Source organism: Bufo gargarizans, chromosome 1 (assembly GCF_014858855.1).
Source record: "Bufo gargarizans isolate SCDJY-AF-19 chromosome 1, ASM1485885v1, whole genome shotgun sequence".
In the NCBI taxonomy this organism is placed as follows: domain Eukaryota; kingdom Metazoa; phylum Chordata; class Amphibia; order Anura; family Bufonidae; genus Bufo; species Bufo gargarizans.
The window spans coordinates 100,593,405-100,610,490 of record NC_058080.1 but is presented as its reverse complement, the minus strand read 5'-3'; the positions used below and the strand labels follow the sequence as shown (position 1 = coordinate 100,610,490).

The 17,086-nt window shown below is 42.2% G+C and overlaps 1 protein-coding gene across 2 annotated transcripts in view; it reads left to right on the top strand.

The window, feature by feature from the left end:
* SH3RF1 (SH3 domain containing ring finger 1) overlaps positions 1 to 17,086 on the top strand; it is a 144,239-nt gene that overhangs the window by 117,082 nt on the left and 10,071 nt on the right. For both annotated transcript variants that reach the window (XM_044286475.1, XM_044286396.1), the window contains 3 exons: positions 4,925 to 5,079; positions 14,407 to 14,577; positions 15,709 to 15,977. In XM_044286475.1, coding sequence (XP_044142410.1) covers positions 4,925 to 5,079; positions 14,407 to 14,577; positions 15,709 to 15,977 — 595 coding nt within the window. The remainder of the gene's footprint in view (positions 1 to 4,924; positions 5,080 to 14,406; positions 14,578 to 15,708; positions 15,978 to 17,086) is intronic.

The following is a 17,086-nucleotide window of genomic DNA, read 5'->3' as shown; positions in this document are numbered from 1 at the left end:
TACTGAGTCACATGGGGACACATCACCATTGAGACCAGTCACTAGTTGCAGAGGCACACGTGACCTGGATGATGCAAGCAGTTTACATGTGTGACTGGTAGGGTAGTGAAGAATAGAGTGCCAAGGAGCAGGGGAGTATGGATCTCTCCACAGGTACTGCTGTCTGGATGATAAATTAAAAAAAAAGGGAAAACCCATGTGGCACAGTGCCAGGATTCTGTAGGATTGTGTAAATATGTCCCATCATTTTGTGTTTTACTGTATCAAAGAAATGTGGTCTTGGCCCGCGGAGCCTGCCCCTACAAAGATTTCCCACTGTGTAACTTGTATTCACCCTATAAGACATATTGGTCGGGTATGAAAGAATTGTTCAGGCCATAGTATTGGATTAAAAGTGCAAAAAATAATGACCCCCCCCCCCCATTCTTGTGACAAAAATGTATAAAATATTGGATGCCTGTTTCCTGCACGTTGCACACCGACAGGAATATACAGAGCCTGTATGACTATAGATCTGGTTTCCCTGCTCTGATAACATGACATTTACAGAAAATAATGTCCTTCTCATATCAGCGCAGTTATTAATAATAGGGGCCATCAGTGACTCACTAGCGGTAATTTGCGAGCGGAAGTAAGTGCAGCTGAGAGACTACACTAAATTAATAAGCGGAGAGCCTGCATGCAATTATTGTATTACATGAGCTGTAACCATCACAGCCTGCCAAAGGAGGCCATAAAAAGATCACAGGGCTAAGTAGCACTGAGCTACAAAGGAACTTGAATTTGCAAAATTAAACGTTAAGTAAATCTGTAAAATACCGTTTGTTATGCAGACAGAGCTTTTTATGTTCCATTATACATATTCTTTGTGTAATGTTGCCTTTGGCTTCTGAAGTCATCTCGCCAAGTAAAACATATGGGTTACGCCGCTGTATACATGACCATTAGCTAGATAGGAGTTATAGAGCTATTACATAGTTCTACAATCAGCAGGATTTTTTGATCCTGGATAAATAGAAATTATTCACAGAGGAGCTCTGAGGCAATAAAAGCCAGGAAACTCTTAGGTGATATCTGTTATTGTAGAGAAATGTATACTACGGCATGGCTTCTGTTACAGAAATCTGCTGCTGCAGAACCTCTTTGTCATTCAGCTGAGGCTTGTATTGTATTATAAGATTCTGCAGCATATAGAGGTAGTACACTTTCTAAGGCACGTGCCAGATACTGCAGAACCTCTTAAGGGACCGAAAGGGGACATCAAGTCCATTATTTTAGGTTGCCTGGTCCATGAAGGAGTTGGTGGAGTAGATAGTTACTTGAACGTGCGAACCTCAAAAGTGCACCAGTTTGCATCAGTCTTGATCAGTTCTGTCATAATTATGATCAGTCTGAAGATAATGGTTTTCTGAAACCTTCCATCATATCTTCATGAAGTTTGGGCTTTATACAGAGCTTTGTACACATAGAATGTTCTGGAACACATGGTGTATCTGAGGTATCGGCATAGGACGTCCCACCGTATGTATGCCCTGTATTATGGTGATATTGCTTTTGGGGGGGGGACTTGCAATATGGAACATTGCATAGTTCTATAGAATCAGTATGTGATCAGAGGAATACAGAGGTGCACTGAATGGCTATGGGTTTCGCTTTATGGCTCTGATTTTGCTCAGGTTTGTTTCTCATAATCCATTACAGTGCATGGTATGCTTGATACATTTGGACTGCTGCATTGCACCTCTATATTTGTTTCAGCTGTGCTCTGTTTTGCAGAAATTCTACATATAATGTGCTCCATAATCTATAATTCATAAGTTTAATTGTACAGTAGACAAAAGAAATACGTAGTAGACATAAAAGCACTGGAGCACAAAAATAATTACAGATTACCCCAAAGCAAAACCAGAACAACACAGGCGTTTGTATGCTTTAAAGGGGCACTTCCATCAGAAAGGGGCATGTTTTATTAAGCTCAATTTTTAACAAAATATTGTCCTTCTGTGTCAGTAAAAGTTCTCAATGGAGTAATAAATGGAGTAATCTCAATTTATTACTCTGCTTCACAGGATAAGGTTTAGGTATTCCTTATTAGAATAGTAGGCAGAGGACGGGGATAGCTGACAGAATGACTGCTCTATTGTCCTCTTCTTGATAGGCCTAGAGGAACACGCAAGTAGAGGAGCAGTATATTGATTGGTGTAATGTGAAAAATCCTGGCCAGTCACATTACTGGGATATCATAGAGAAGTTAAGGTACTGTAATTGAGTCATCACCCCTCACTCCTCCTTGGTCTGACAAAGACTGTTAAGTGGGTCTTTTTACCATGCTAACAGTTCATACAGAGAGGAAGCTAAAGGGGTTGTCCCATCTTTGATATTAATGGCATAAATGTGCCCAGCGAGTGGTGGGTGGCTATGCATGTGCAGCTTGCTGTTCACTTCAGGGTCCCATTCTTGAGATAGGAGAGGATCCCAGAGGTACAACCTGCAGCTTTCAGACATTTCTGAAATATCCTATCAATATACTGTAAATGTCCCACAAGGTTATACTTCTTCCCTACCCCAAGATTATGATCCGTTTGGATCTGACCTCTGAGATCCCTGTCGATCTTTAGGTCCCTTAGGCATTTTTTCCTTCAAGTTCTCTGCTGTTTGATGGCGCAAGGATCCAGTGGTTGGCACTTGGGAGGCGAGTCCCCGTAGTATACTGAACCATAGCTAAGAATGAAGGCACATAGTGTCCTTCAAATCAAAGTTGAAAAAGGCTTGGGAAGGGCTGAAACTTGTCCTGTACTGATATGCATCAAATAAAAGCAAGGAAAGAAGGAAAGCGTGTGTTGGGATTCTTGGCCTTACTGTGATTGATGGGAAACCCCACTGAAATAAGTTCAGCTGACTGTACAGATTTCCATTAGTGAGAGTGTATCATTAATACGTACCTCCAAAATAGAGGTACATTTCTACATCATTGTGAGTGCACACTGAATGATTACGATTCTCCATATGCTTCTAGATGGAGGATCCCGATTTGATACTGAAATTTATTTCCCTCGATCAATAAGCTTAATGGAATACATCAGCGTGCCTTTTTATAGTATGTCAGTGGGTAGACACTTGAAGAATGTTTGACGTTACAGAGTAGTATTACACTGTACATCTCGTAAGATAATAGGAGTGCACAGGAATTCTTTGATTTGTGTGCCAGACCTGTCATCAGGCACTGAATAGAAACAATCACCCATTATAAAAAAAATATTAAAGCTACATTTGTCTATCGGTTTCCAAAATACTTGAGTCCTTTCCAAGGCTGTCTTGAATGTTGGCTTGTGGATCACTTCATATCTTCCCAAACAAATTTAAACAGGAAGGATAATGACGAGGTTCGACATTAACCTCTGAAACGTAGCAACGGTTGAGGCAGCACAACTCGGACATGAACATAAATGGCTCTCGTTAATAGACCCATCAATGTGGTCAGTGGTGTTCTCTATTATGTTGTGTGTTGCTTTTTATCTTACCGCTACATCATGCAAGCATCTTCTGCTGGAAGAAAGCAGGCAATGGTTTTTAGAATCGCATAACCAAATGCAGTTATCTTCTCTTAGAATGTGCCTTCGAGAATAGGACAAGTCTCAGTTTAATCACAAAGCCCTGAGGTGTTGAGCTTCCATGCGGATTACAATATTTTATCGAGATTATTATTTTTGCATAATGTATAATTTGGTTTCATTAATTAGATCCAGTCTTTCTTTTTTTCAGCACAAGATGTAGCGTGGCATTAGGCTTTGTGTCCTTTCTTTTGACATTGCCTCTCGAGTCTTACTACAGAGACTCTTTAAAGGCTGCCTGATGATTTATGGATTACCATCTCACAACTGTATTACCGGTTTTCAAAGGGAGTCTTATGTGTCTTTTACGTGGTTTCTATCCTCTGTGCTTTTACATTTCAAAGAACGGAAATATTAATAGTTACAAAAACACAAGAGAGTGAGCTTATGAACAATAGCCGGCTGCACATCAAAGCCAATTGCTTGTTTTATGCTTGATGCCGTGGCTTCTGGTATGGTGCAGTTGAGGTGCTGTGGTTTGTGGCTAGTTTCACAACTCATGACATATTGTGATAGTCTTTGTGTGTTATTGATCGCATCGTTTCAGATATTTCAGTATGACTTTTCTCAGTAGCAGCCATGAGGGTTGCAGATTTTAATTAGAAGAATAGGTGGATGGTCCTCGGCAAGAATATCCATCTCTGTGTAGGAATACAGAAACTGGCATTAAAAGTCCCAAACCTATTGTTTGCAACCTTTTGAATGTCACTGTGCCTAAATTTAGGTGCCTGTGTTGTTTGCATGTTGCCCTCAACACTTTCTGAAAAAGAGGATTAATAGGGCTGTGGTGTGTGGCGTAAATGATTACTGAAATCTACTCCAGCTATGATTTCGAGTAGATTTAAGTCTAGGTGTACAGATTGCCAGAGGATTCGGCAAATTTATGGCATGGTCTGTGCCGAACTATAAATTACGTGCATTGTCCAGCGGCACAGGGGATATCAAAGACTGACTGGTCCTTGATAAATGACCCCAAATTAGTTTTTCCTATATGTATTTCTTATATTATTAAAAATCCAGATACAGTGAATAGGTGAGGTCTATGTTGACCTTGAGGGCTTATTCTCTTGTGGGATTTTATGGGTTTTTCTAGTAAACATGGGAGAAGATGATGGAACAAGCATGACACTTCCCCCCTCCCCCCCCAAGAAACCCTGCAATGAAGATGCCACAACCCTTTAATCTCCACCATGGCCTTCTTACATACATTATACAAACCCCTGTATAGTCTTTTCCTTTATACAGCTTCTAGATGTGCTTGTAAGAAGGGTGATAGATACATGTCATCATTATTTTACTTTATTTTCTTTTAGGATTTGAATCCTCCACTCTTGCCTCCTCCACCATTGACTGCTGCTGTTATTGTCTCCACAACTTCTGGGGCGACATCTTCTACTGCTGGACAGAGATTGGCCGGCGGTCCTGCTGAACAAGTTGCACACCTTAGGCCGTCGACTCGACCAAGCGTGTAAGTATTCGAGGGCCTGATGTTGGTGTGACAGGCCAAGTATTTCTTAAGAATGTCATCTGGATTTATTATTGGAGATCTCATTTCTTCAAGTTTATATTGTGAAGGAACAGTCTGGATGACTACAGAACCTTGCTTGTGGGATTTTCTGCTCTGAGCCTTTCATTATTACATCCTCCATTACATTTTACCAGTGTCTTCTGTTTTGTCCTTCGACTCCTTTATTATTTAGCAGTTTGTGGTTGCCAGTCATTAGCTTCAGTGCAAGTGGCTACTTGTAGTTCTGGTCAGTCTATAGTCCCACTTCCTACCTCAGTAACATTTCCACACATCTTTAATGACTCTACTGTGTATAGCTAGAATGGATTATGGCCAGCAGAAAGCCATATTCATAGCAATTAATGCAGATTGGCCGGGTCTCCTGTGCTACCCCCTATTTAACAGCAACATAGGATAGTGAGTGGAGACGAAAAGTGATCGATGGCTTTTCTTGTATCAGTTTACTTGGGGGAATAGTACTGTAAGGATATGCACAGGACAGGATTGCTTTAGTTTGTGCAGGTAAAATCCACAGCAGATCAGAGTGAGATTTGACAAATTCACCGCTTTCACTATAGCAGGGGTGAAACCTGTGGTGAATTCACAGCACAACCTGCAGCAGGATTCATGTGTAATACATGCAGAATTGGATGAATATTTGAAATATTCTGTCCCATGCAAAATCTCTTCGACTGTCCCATTCATCTGAACGAGGCTTGCCGAAATCCATGTGCTTGCTCCAATCAGAGGAATGGGACTGATTTTCAGCCTCAGAGATTTAGATCTCATTTCCTGGACAGATTTTTACATGAAAATATTGAAAGAAATCATAAAACACTTGATATCTCTGTGCCCTGCCTCAGGACTCTATATCTCACTGCTATAGTGGCCTCAGTAATGGCTTTAACGCTAAAACGACCATCCACCCTTATTTGGAGGTGGTTGGGGCAGTCCCAAATCTGCAGCAATGTCTTTTGGTGTTCCTGCAATCTAGCAGGAGTCAGTCTGGTCCCCAGCAATGTCTGGTAGGCCTGATCATTAAGGGGTTAAAAGTACAAAATAATCTATTCCATTATGAACATGGTTACCTGGTTGTACTGTGTGGAGCCTGCACCCTTACTATGCCTTATTGATGCCTTACTAAATCTACTTGATCACACAGATATCCTCTATGTTTGATCCTTACTTGTTTTCTCTAGGAACTTGATGTCTACTCTATCTAGGTTGGTTATGTCTTGATCATGAAAGCAGTGGGATTTCCTTTAAAGTATTTGCCGTAGAAGGCCGACACATGGAATAGATTGACAGTTCTGTGCAAAGTAAATCACTGGAAACCTGGTATATTACTTTTTGAGTAGAAACGTACCTGTTCAACACTGGCCAGCAGAAAGAGACTATTGTCTGATGTGGCATGCATGGCTCATGGTTTCTTTTCATATCTGGGCCATATGTACGCTATCAATATCAAAGAGAACAGAAATTTTAATAGCTTTGAGGGGACAGTCTGGACTGCTCCATTCTAAGGTGTATAATTTTGTGCAGATGAGGTGTATATTATCAGAAGATACCCCAGGTCATGTAACAGGGTTATTTTGTTTGAAGCACTCATTCTAAGCTCACTTGTTTCTTGCTTTGGAGGACCTGGTGCCTCTGTGCATTACGAGACTAGCCCATTGAATTTCATGAGCACTGTGTAATGCTTCATTATCCTTGCAGTGGAGGTGCTGGGTTGTCACCATAAACTACAGCTGATTGCTGAGTCCTAGCACCGGGACACCTTGTGGTCAGCTTATTTTCAGGACACCCTTCTAAAAAAAAAGAACAATTTTGAAGAGGACCTGTCACCACACAATGCAATGCACGTTTTTCAGAATATTTCCACACACAACTATATATCAATCTGCTCAGCTCCTCCTGATCTATAACATGCTGCCTGTAGATTGCACTGAATTTGATTGCGTCAGGTTCTTTTAAATGTAACCCTCAAATTAAAGGGATAATTAAAAGTATTATCTCATCAGAGACAACCCCTCTTAAAATGTGGCTTACAGGGAAATCAGCTAAACATCCCATATACCTGCCAGGTATGGCAGACCAGGAGCCACTTGCGGTGTGTGTGTGTATGTATATATATATATATATATATATATAGTGGCCCAATCTGTAGTATATTTAATGCCCCCATCTGTAATATATAATGGCCTTCTCTGTAGTATAGATAATAGTCCCCTTTGTAGTATACATAATGCTCTTCACCATCCCCTCATAGTGCCCTAGTACTGCCAGTGTACATATATTGAAAAAAGCTAAACCCAAAAAAAAACTCACCTGTGTTCCTCTCTCTACCGCTGTCTGAAAAGCAGGCCACAGGCTCTTCCCGTGCCCCACCGTAAACTGCTTCCCCCCTCAGATACTCCTCTCGCCTCATGGCAGAAGCAGGCCTGTTAATAGCTCATATGGACAGGCTTTGTCTCTGTGAGATAAACACTTTTAACAATAGGCATGCAGCTTAGAATTTAGTTTTGAGTTAAGGGTTTTGATTATGAGAACTTTAGCTACTCTGGCACTGAAACGAGCACTGTGAATAGAACAGGAAGCACAGCTCCACTCAAACTGTAGTGGCCATGCTTGGTTACTGCAGTTGTGCTCCCATTCTCTTCAATGGTAGATTAGCTGCAGGAACCCAGCATGATCACTACACTTGGAACAGGAAGCACAGCGCTATTCAAAGTGCTAGTTCCAGCGCCGGAATCTGCAGGGAACAGCTAATCGGTGGGGGTGTGGTGTATTGGACCCTCACAGATCAGATATTAGTGACCTTTCTTGAGGATAGGTCATCAATATCAGGACCCTGGAAAACCCCTTTAGTAACAGCAGTCATTTTTAGATATATGTTCACAATTATTTATGTTCACAATTATTTTCTAGCATACTGGTCTGCACCCAGTTTTTAATACTTTGCATTGTCTTGTGTTGTCCTTTAGTCATTTACATAAAAACGTCTCTTTTAAGGAACCACATCAGAACCCAACAGATCACTGGCAGCATGTCCTCCACATTCTCTAACTCAGGGGTGTTGCTAGGGTATCAAAAGATCCGGGGCCCAAGCCCCAATGAATGTGGCTCAGTTCTCTAAGTCCCCCCCCCCACCTCATTTTCCTGTACTTGCTATAAAACAGCACACACCTCTCACATCCAGGGCCTCCCAGTTGACGTCTCCTCTGATGTAGATCTTCTCTGTCATTTCCTTCTTCTTCATTCAGTCCGGACAACTTCTTTCCGCCGTCTCGTCTCTGCAGAGTGTGACACATGAACATCTTAGCTTCCTCACATTTCTATCATCATCCCCCAACCTGGAATCCCCACAGTGTTATCCTGCTGCTTGCTGTGCTCTCCAATACCCCCAAATACTATCCTAAAGGAAAATTAGAGACCCCCATAGTAATAGTGCTCCTCATTGTCCCACCTATAGTAATTCCCTTCTAGAATGCTCTCATTAGTAATACTGCCCCCTACAGTGATAATGCTCCCCAAGAGTACCGCCATTAGTAATACTGCCCCCTACAGTGCCTCAACTATGATAACCCTCCTCAAGACTGCCCCCATTAGTAGAAGAGCCCTTCAGTATTAATAACCCGCAGTAGAAATAAGGCCCCCTATTGTTACCATTGTTGTGGTAATAAAGCTCTCTACAGACCCTTCAGTAGTAAAAAAAAAAAAAACACCATAGTGCTCTTAGTAGAAATAAGGCGGATCTTTAAGTCACTCCTATACAGCCCTCAGTGGTAATAAGAATGCCTACAATGCCCCCTGTAGGTATATTTCTCCCTCCACCATAAAGTCCCATGTAAATAACATCACACCATCTCTCCTACCCCCTCCAAAATACAGTCCTATGTAAATAACATCACTCCCTTCCCTTCAGCCCCTCCAACATAAAGTCCCATGTAAATAACACTATCTTTCCAGCCCCCTCTAATATACAGTCCCATGTAAATAACATCTCTCTCTATCTACAGCCCCCTCCAAAATATAGTCCCATGTAAATAACATCACCTCCTCCCCAGCCGTCTCCAACATGCAATCTCATGTAAACATCACCCCCTCAACATTCAGTCCTATCTAAATAACACCCCCCCCCACCTTCTACATACAGTCCCATGTAAATAACATCGCCCCCTCAACATTCAGTCCCATGTAAATAACACCACTCCTTCCCACAGCCGCCATCAACATACAGCCCCATGTAAATAGCATGATTCCCTCCCCAGCCACCTCCAACACACAGTCCCATGTAAATAACATCCCTCCCTTCAGCCCTAACATACAGTCCCAGCTAAATAACCACAAATCCCAGCATTGCTCTGCCTCTCCCTTTACTTACCTCTCCTCATGTAGCAGACCTCACCACAGCTTCTTTTCCTCTTGACTGCTGTCCCCTCCTGCACTGGTCACATGATGGTGACATCATCGCAGGTCCTTCTCAACCACTGCCTGTTTTGCTGGTCACATGACCTGTGATGTCACCACAGGACCTTCAGATCTTCCAGTGTATTAAATTAAATTGTACTGCCGTCCTGAAGACAGCAATACAGTGGTCCCTTAAAATACAATATTAATTGGTTCCAAGACGACCATTGTATGTTGAAACCGTTGGAGGTCGAGTAATCTGTTCCGAAGCCCCAAAATGTCATCCACGATAAGAGAAAATGAAGATTTAAGAAAAATAAGCAGATAACCAAGACAGATAAAACAACTCCTTATATATAACAGTCAGGAATAGCTGCTAACTAGCAACTAGTACTGCTATTTTACCAGAGAAGGGGACTTGATTGGTTGGATCTTGGTCTGAGAGTGAGACATTGTATGCTGAGTCTAGTTTCAAATTACGATGGGTCAGAAAAGACCATTATATATTGAAAATATTGTATCCTGAGACCACAGTATCTTGAGGAATCACTGTACAATTGTATCTAGCAGGCAGGCAGAACATTCAGGGCCTGGGACTAAACATCAGGGGCCCAGAGCCCAAATGTTTTAACCTAGCAACGCCCCTGCTCTAACTTCTAGTTCAGTAATGCTTCTTCAGTCCAGATGTGTAGCGAGAATTAAAGATTTCCCAATTACATCTAGTGCTATTGATTGATCGGCCAAATAATTATAATTTTGAAATGCGGTCAGATGTTGAGCCTCCATGAGATATGTTAGGAAGAGGGATTATCCTGATTGGGTGAGAGTGTTCCTGTTCCATGTGGTTATCATTACGTATTGTGGTCAGACTTCAAAGTCTGCATCTGAACGGAAACATTTGGACTTACAGTACAAATGATTACAAATGAAAATGTTTTCAGTTAAAAAGTGAGACTTATTGTGTCTAGTGTTTTTAGTGCTTGACTATATGTATAGTGATGAAAGAGACGGCGCAGGGACTGTGCGGTATTTCTCATGGCTAAGACTTCCAGGTGTTTGGCATGGTGTCCATATGCCCTACAGAAAGTTCCTTGTAGTGCTGGAGAATTGATACAGTATATTCATTAAGAAGGAATTGGTATTCATTTCATGACTCAACATAGACTATTGATTGGGTTTTACATTTCATGGACATTATTAACTTCACAATCAAGAAAGAAGAGATGCAAATGTAGATATTATAGCAACCATTGTGAAGGAGGATGACAACCAGAGTGGAATTATCTTCCAGTAATCAGCGCTGTGGAGTCAGTAGGCTGTACTTGAAACTCTGACTCCGTCATGAAGGGCTCTTGTATAATAATTAGTAATAACCAATTTACTGTAATAAAATGGTAACATCAGGCTTTTCCTCCCCCGCATGTCAGTAATCAGGCTACTTAGAAGAGAAGGATACTTTCACATCTGTGCTTTTGCTGTCCGGTTTTCAGATCCAGCATGGGATCTCAAAACCTCAGAAAAACCCTTCCATTATTATAACACAACCGCCTGCATCTGCTCTGAATGGATCCGGTTGTATTATATCGAGAATGAAGAAACTGGTTTTGTGTCCGAAAAAAACGGATCTGGCACCATTAACTTATCCGGCTCCATCAGTTGCCCATGCCGCACACAAAAACGCTGCTTGCAGGGGTTTTGTTTCCATCATGGTAATGCAACAAACCGGAACGGAATGCATTCTGGTGCACTCTGGTCTGCTTTGTTCAGTTTTGTCCCCAATTGACTTATATTACGTGTACATACTTTTATAACAAAGCACATGTAGATCTTTGTAGTAAGCAGATGATGTTCTGTTAATGGAGATTTGAAGGTGATGTCCAAGATTTTGTAAAATTTGTCAGGGAGCAGTGTAACATTTGAAAAACAAACAAACAAACCCTGAGCCATTCATCGTTCCCGCAACCATTTCAGCAAGTGACTGGCCTCTGCTTTCATGTGAACGCAGAGACCAGTAATTGGCTGTATCAGTCATGTGACCGATGAACATGATGTCATCAGTAAAGGCTGAGAGATCGGAGCTGCTCTTTAAAGATTTTATTTTTTTCTTTATTTTAACACTGCTCCTCCAAATTTTACAAATCATTAAGAACCCCTTTAAAGAGGACCTGTCTCCACCCCTGACATGTCTGTTTTCGTAAATAATTGTGTTCCACATGAATTGACAATTCCAAAATATTTATTCTTATCCCTCTATGTTTTGCCATTCTCCTTCTTTTCTTGCTAGAAGTACAGTATATAGATAAAGGTACACATAGGAGTTACCCATTGGGGGGGGGTGTCCCTGCACAGTATAGCATTGACAAGTCAGTGCTGCTAGTGGCAGACTGTGCAGGGACACCCCCCCTACTGGTAACTTCCATCATTATTTGTATCCAGGGGTGCACCACCAATGAGGCCAGAAAAGGCCATGGGCTGAAGGGAAGGGGTCAGGTTAAGAAATTAGCATTGGGGAGGGGAGGGGGGCGCTGTTTCAGTTTTTGCCTCAGGCAGCAGAAAGGCTAGGTGCACCCCTGCTTGTATCCATAAACTTCTAGCAAGAATAAGAGAAGAACAGCACAATATAGAGTCATAAAACAGACAAGTCGAGAGAGGTGACAGATCCTCTTTAAGGCTACTTTCACACTAGCGTTCTGCTGTCCGCTCGTGAGCTCCGTTTGAAGGGGCTCACGAGCGGAGCAGAACGCTTCCTTCCAGCCCTGATGCAGTCTGAATGGATGCGGATCCGCTCAGACTGCATCAGTCTGGCGGCGTTCAGCCTCCGCTCCGCTCGCCTCCGCACGGCCAGGGGGACAGCTGAACGCTGCTTGCAGCGTTCAGCTGTCCGCCTGGCCGTGCGGAGGCGTGCGGATCCGTCCAGACTTACAATGTAAGTCAATGGGAACGGATCCGCTTGAAGATGACACAATATGGCTCAATCTTCAAGCGGATCCGTCCCCCATTGACTTTACATTGAAAGTCTGAACGGATCCACTCAGGCTACTTTCGCACTTAGAAATTTTTCTAAGTTATTAATGCAGACGGATCCGTACTGAACGGAGCCTCCGTCTGCATTAATATGATCGGATCCGTTCAGAACGGATCCGATCAAACGCAAGTGTGAAAGTAGCCTAAGAAGGTTACGCTTTATAATTCTAGGCAATTCCAGTAATGAAGAAATGGAAATTAAAAGGAAAGCTCTCTGAACACAACTAAAATATCATTTATTTGTAGAGATATGATTCCACTTCAAACACATGGTGTATTGGCCCTTTCTAGCTTGTGTATATTTCAGTATTACTTATGCTGACGACACACAAATCTACCTCTCTGGTCTAGACATCACCACCTTATTATCTAGAATCCCACAATGCATATTTTCCATATCCTCCTTCTCCTCTCACTTTCTAAAACTTAACATGGATAAAACAGAATTCATCATCATTCCCCCATCTTGCTCCCCCCCCCCCCCAACAGACCTATCTATCACAATTAATGTCTGCACACACTCCCCAGTCAACCAAGTCCGCTGCCTTGGAGTGACCTTGGATTCTGCCCTCTCCTTCCGACCGCACATCCAAGCCCTTTCCACTACCTGTCGCCTCCATCCCAAAAACATCTCCCACATGCGCGCTTTCCTCATCTTTGAGTCTGTGAAAATGATTGTACATGCCCTCTCCCGCCTAGACTACTGCAACATTCTCCTCTGTGGCCTTCCATCTAGCACTCTCGCACCCCTCCAATCTATCCTCAACTCTGCTGCTCGACTAATCCACCTCTCACCCTATTACTCCTCTGCCTCTCCTCTCTGCCAATCCCTTTACTGTCTCCCCATTGCCCAGCTAATTCAGTTCAAAATACTAACAAATACATACTAGGCCGTCCACAACCTGTCCCCTCCCTACATCCCCCACACGCACTCTCCGATCCTCACAAGACCTCCTTCTCTCCTCTTATCACCTCTTCCCACAATTGCCTCCAAGATTTCGCCGGCGCATCCCCCATACTCTGGAACTCGCTACCCCAACATATCAGACTCTCACCTATTGTGGAATCCTTTAAAGGAAAACTAAAAACTCACCTCTTCAGACAAGCCTACAACCAGTGACCCTGCTGCCTCTATACCGCCATGACCAACTTCACCCGCACCTACTGTGTCCTTCTCCCATACCATGTAGATTGTAAGCCCTCACGGGCAGGGCCTTCTGTACCGGTTTGTAACTCGTCTTGTTTATGCTTGGTGCAATTGTCTGTATTATGTATGTATGTATACCCCTTTTCATATGTACAGCACCATGGAATGAATGGCGCTTTAATAATAAATGATAATAATAATATGAAAGCTATGGATACGTAAGGAATGACTGCAGTTAGCCCCCATATTCCATTCTCACCAAGTTACACTAACAGAGACCTGGAAATTGAGATCTGAGGGGCTTATTTGCAAGTTTATCAAAATATGCATGGAGGGAACACCGTAGTAACCGGATCTTTTCTTTCCTTGATCAAGTAAATTGTGGCTTCTATCCAATAAATTGTTTTGACTTCTTAAATCTGCAATGCCATTGTTTTTTTAGCCAAGGAAAGAAAATCCCTAGTGACCACCTTGTTTCCTACATGGCAGCCAGAGCAGCGCAAGGTCTGCATTAAATAGTCCAGGTTTTAAAAAGCTAATTTCCGATGAAATCTGTCATTTTTTGTGTAACCCTTCATCTGTAAAGACATTCTAAAACCATTGTATGTTCAGTAAAAATATCTGAAGTTTGCATGAAGCGTGGAGGTGTTCTAGTTCAGCCTATAGGACCTTTTGCATATGATATATGTTAAAATGTCTCTTCTCAGGTGTGTTGCTATCTATCCCTATTTCCCGCGCAAGGAGGATGAGCTGGAGCTGCGGAAGGGTGAAATGTTTTTAGTGTTTGAGCGCTGTCAAGACGGCTGGTTCAAGGGGACCTCCATGCACACCAGTAAAATCGGAGTTTTCCCTGGGAACTATGTAGCACCTGTTACAAGGTAAATACAAAGACATGTATATACACTGCAAAATCAAAAACAATAGGGGGCGCTCCCTTGTGAACGACCTTAGGGTTCCCAGATAAGGACTCAAGGTGAGAATACCTTACCGAATAATGTTGTGCAATCCAGGCACAACACTAGGAAATGGCGTGGTCTCTCCTGTAGAGAGGATAGGTCAGGCTGCTGCGCTAGTTCGCCAGGATCCTCCAGATGGAGTCGGAATACACATAGGAACATCTTCGCTCAAAAAGGAGCAGGGAGGGTGGCGGCCCGCCACTGAAATGTGTAGCTAGCCTTTTATTTATAGTGTTTTATGTATGTTTTTAATAAATAACTTTATAGATGGCAGAGCAACGCGCTTTTGTTTTTCTGCTCCTTTTTGAGCGAACATGTTCTTATGTATTTAATCTGGTGAGTTCACTCTGCCAATGTTGGTACAAGTGTGATACAGACATTAGAATTATGGTATGTACGAGGAACACATATTCAGGGCAGTGCAATAGGAAACGAGAAATAATTTTATGTACGGTAATAAATTGACAAATGCACACATTATAGGTTGAGTATCACTCTCCCTGTGAAGAGTGTACTCACTGTAATATTTGGGGATGGGGGGGGGGGGGGGTACTTTGTAGAAATCCACTGCACGGGGAGAACATACAAACAGAAGCCCCTGGTTAGATGTCTACACAGGCCCCCAGTGCAAGGTACAAGATACATGCAGCATTTTGTATTAAATAGATTCCTAAAATTCAGCTTTTCCTTCCTTTCTTCCTTTCATTTGCAATTCTATTAATGTTTCAGTGCCAATGAGTTTCTACGTGTTACATATTTGATTGAATTATTCATTTTGCTGTAGGGAATGCACCCAAACCATGAACTGTTAACTTAAATCATTCTGATGGAGAATAACAATATTTAATGAACTGGCATGACAGAATCCATTTGTTATTTGGCTGCATATGTTCATAATGATGTCAGGCCACTTTATTGAGATTCTTTTTGTTTACGCCCTTTATAAGCAACTTTCATGTATTATAATGAAAAGCTTTTATACAGTATCTTCTGAGGTCACAGAATTGCAGAAGGAAGGAAGATTTTACAAATTCATGCATTTTATTTGCTTAGGGCATTAACCACTGGGTCACAAGCTAAAGTGGCCATGGCAACAGCAGGTGGAGGTACCCAGATGGTCAACATGGTGGCACCGTGCTCAAGTGGCGTGCCCTGCCAGAAGCCACAAGGAAATGGTGTGGACTTTAGCAAAACAGTGAATGCAAATGGCGTCTCCCCAACCGTTTCAGGAGGACATATCCAGACCAGCCCACAGTCTAAGGTCCTTATTCACATGAGTGGCCAAATGACTGTAAACCAAGCCCGGAATGCTGTCAGAACAGGTATGACAAGAAGATGATATATGGCTCTTGCTTAATTCTTTTTTTTGCAGGGAATAAGGGAAAAAAGAATAATAGAGCTAGTGCCTTTTTTCGCTTGTGTTGACTGAGATTTAAGACAAGTAATACTTGGCTGCTTAGGAGTTGGCTCCTTTATTGAAATTTTTCCAGATGTGTTGTGAATATGATGTTTTAGTAGAACAAGTGCGAATGTCAGCGCCTTGTTTCATTAGTCTCTTAACTGACTGTACGGATCTCCCATCTGGAACATGGCCACTGAAGAAGAGAGAGCGTGACCAGACCCAAAAATTTCCACTGGTAAGCCCAAGGAACCCCAGTCCGAGACTGACCAAACCCATCTTTCAGCATTGAATAACACTGCACACAGCATTAGAAACGAGTGCTTCCCGAAGCAGCGCACAATGTGTTGAGGCCATTGTTGGATGAGGTCTGGTCAAGTGCCCCTCTATTAGAAGCCATGTTGCTGATGAGAGCATCATAATTCATGCAAGAGACATAGTGAAACAATGGGGCAGAACTTCCAGTATGAGGACATCTGGCCAATTCTATTATAACATCATGTGAGTAAATTACTTGTAGTGCTTTTTGCAGCAGTTTTAGATAATTTTGATACAGTGACCAACCCCTTTAATTAGAATTACCCAATGATAACAAAAAGTTATTTTTGTGCAATAAGCGCTTAGCGTTATCAAATTTCTCTGCTGTCCCGTAAATTGTGTCTTGGGTCTCATTGATATCGTTTTAAAGGAGAAACTGCGGCTTTAAGATAAAGTACTGGTGGAAAGCACTGCTACAGCACGAAGCTGTATGGACACAATACAGACATAAATACAAGTCTGAGCATGTATATGTAATGACTGTAATTCAGGTCTAAATTTGAAATCCATTAGGTTAACTTCACACCTTGAGGATCGATCTATTGCTAATCTGACAAGTATTTGCAAGAAGATCCATGGCAGAAATTCAAGGCTGACACTCTGACTACATATTTTTCAGTGCATCTGCGCAAGGTTTAGCCCCATTCAGTGGGGCTATTGTTCAGCTTTTCCTTGCAGAATTGCTGTTTTAATGTGAAGTCAAAGATTTGAGAA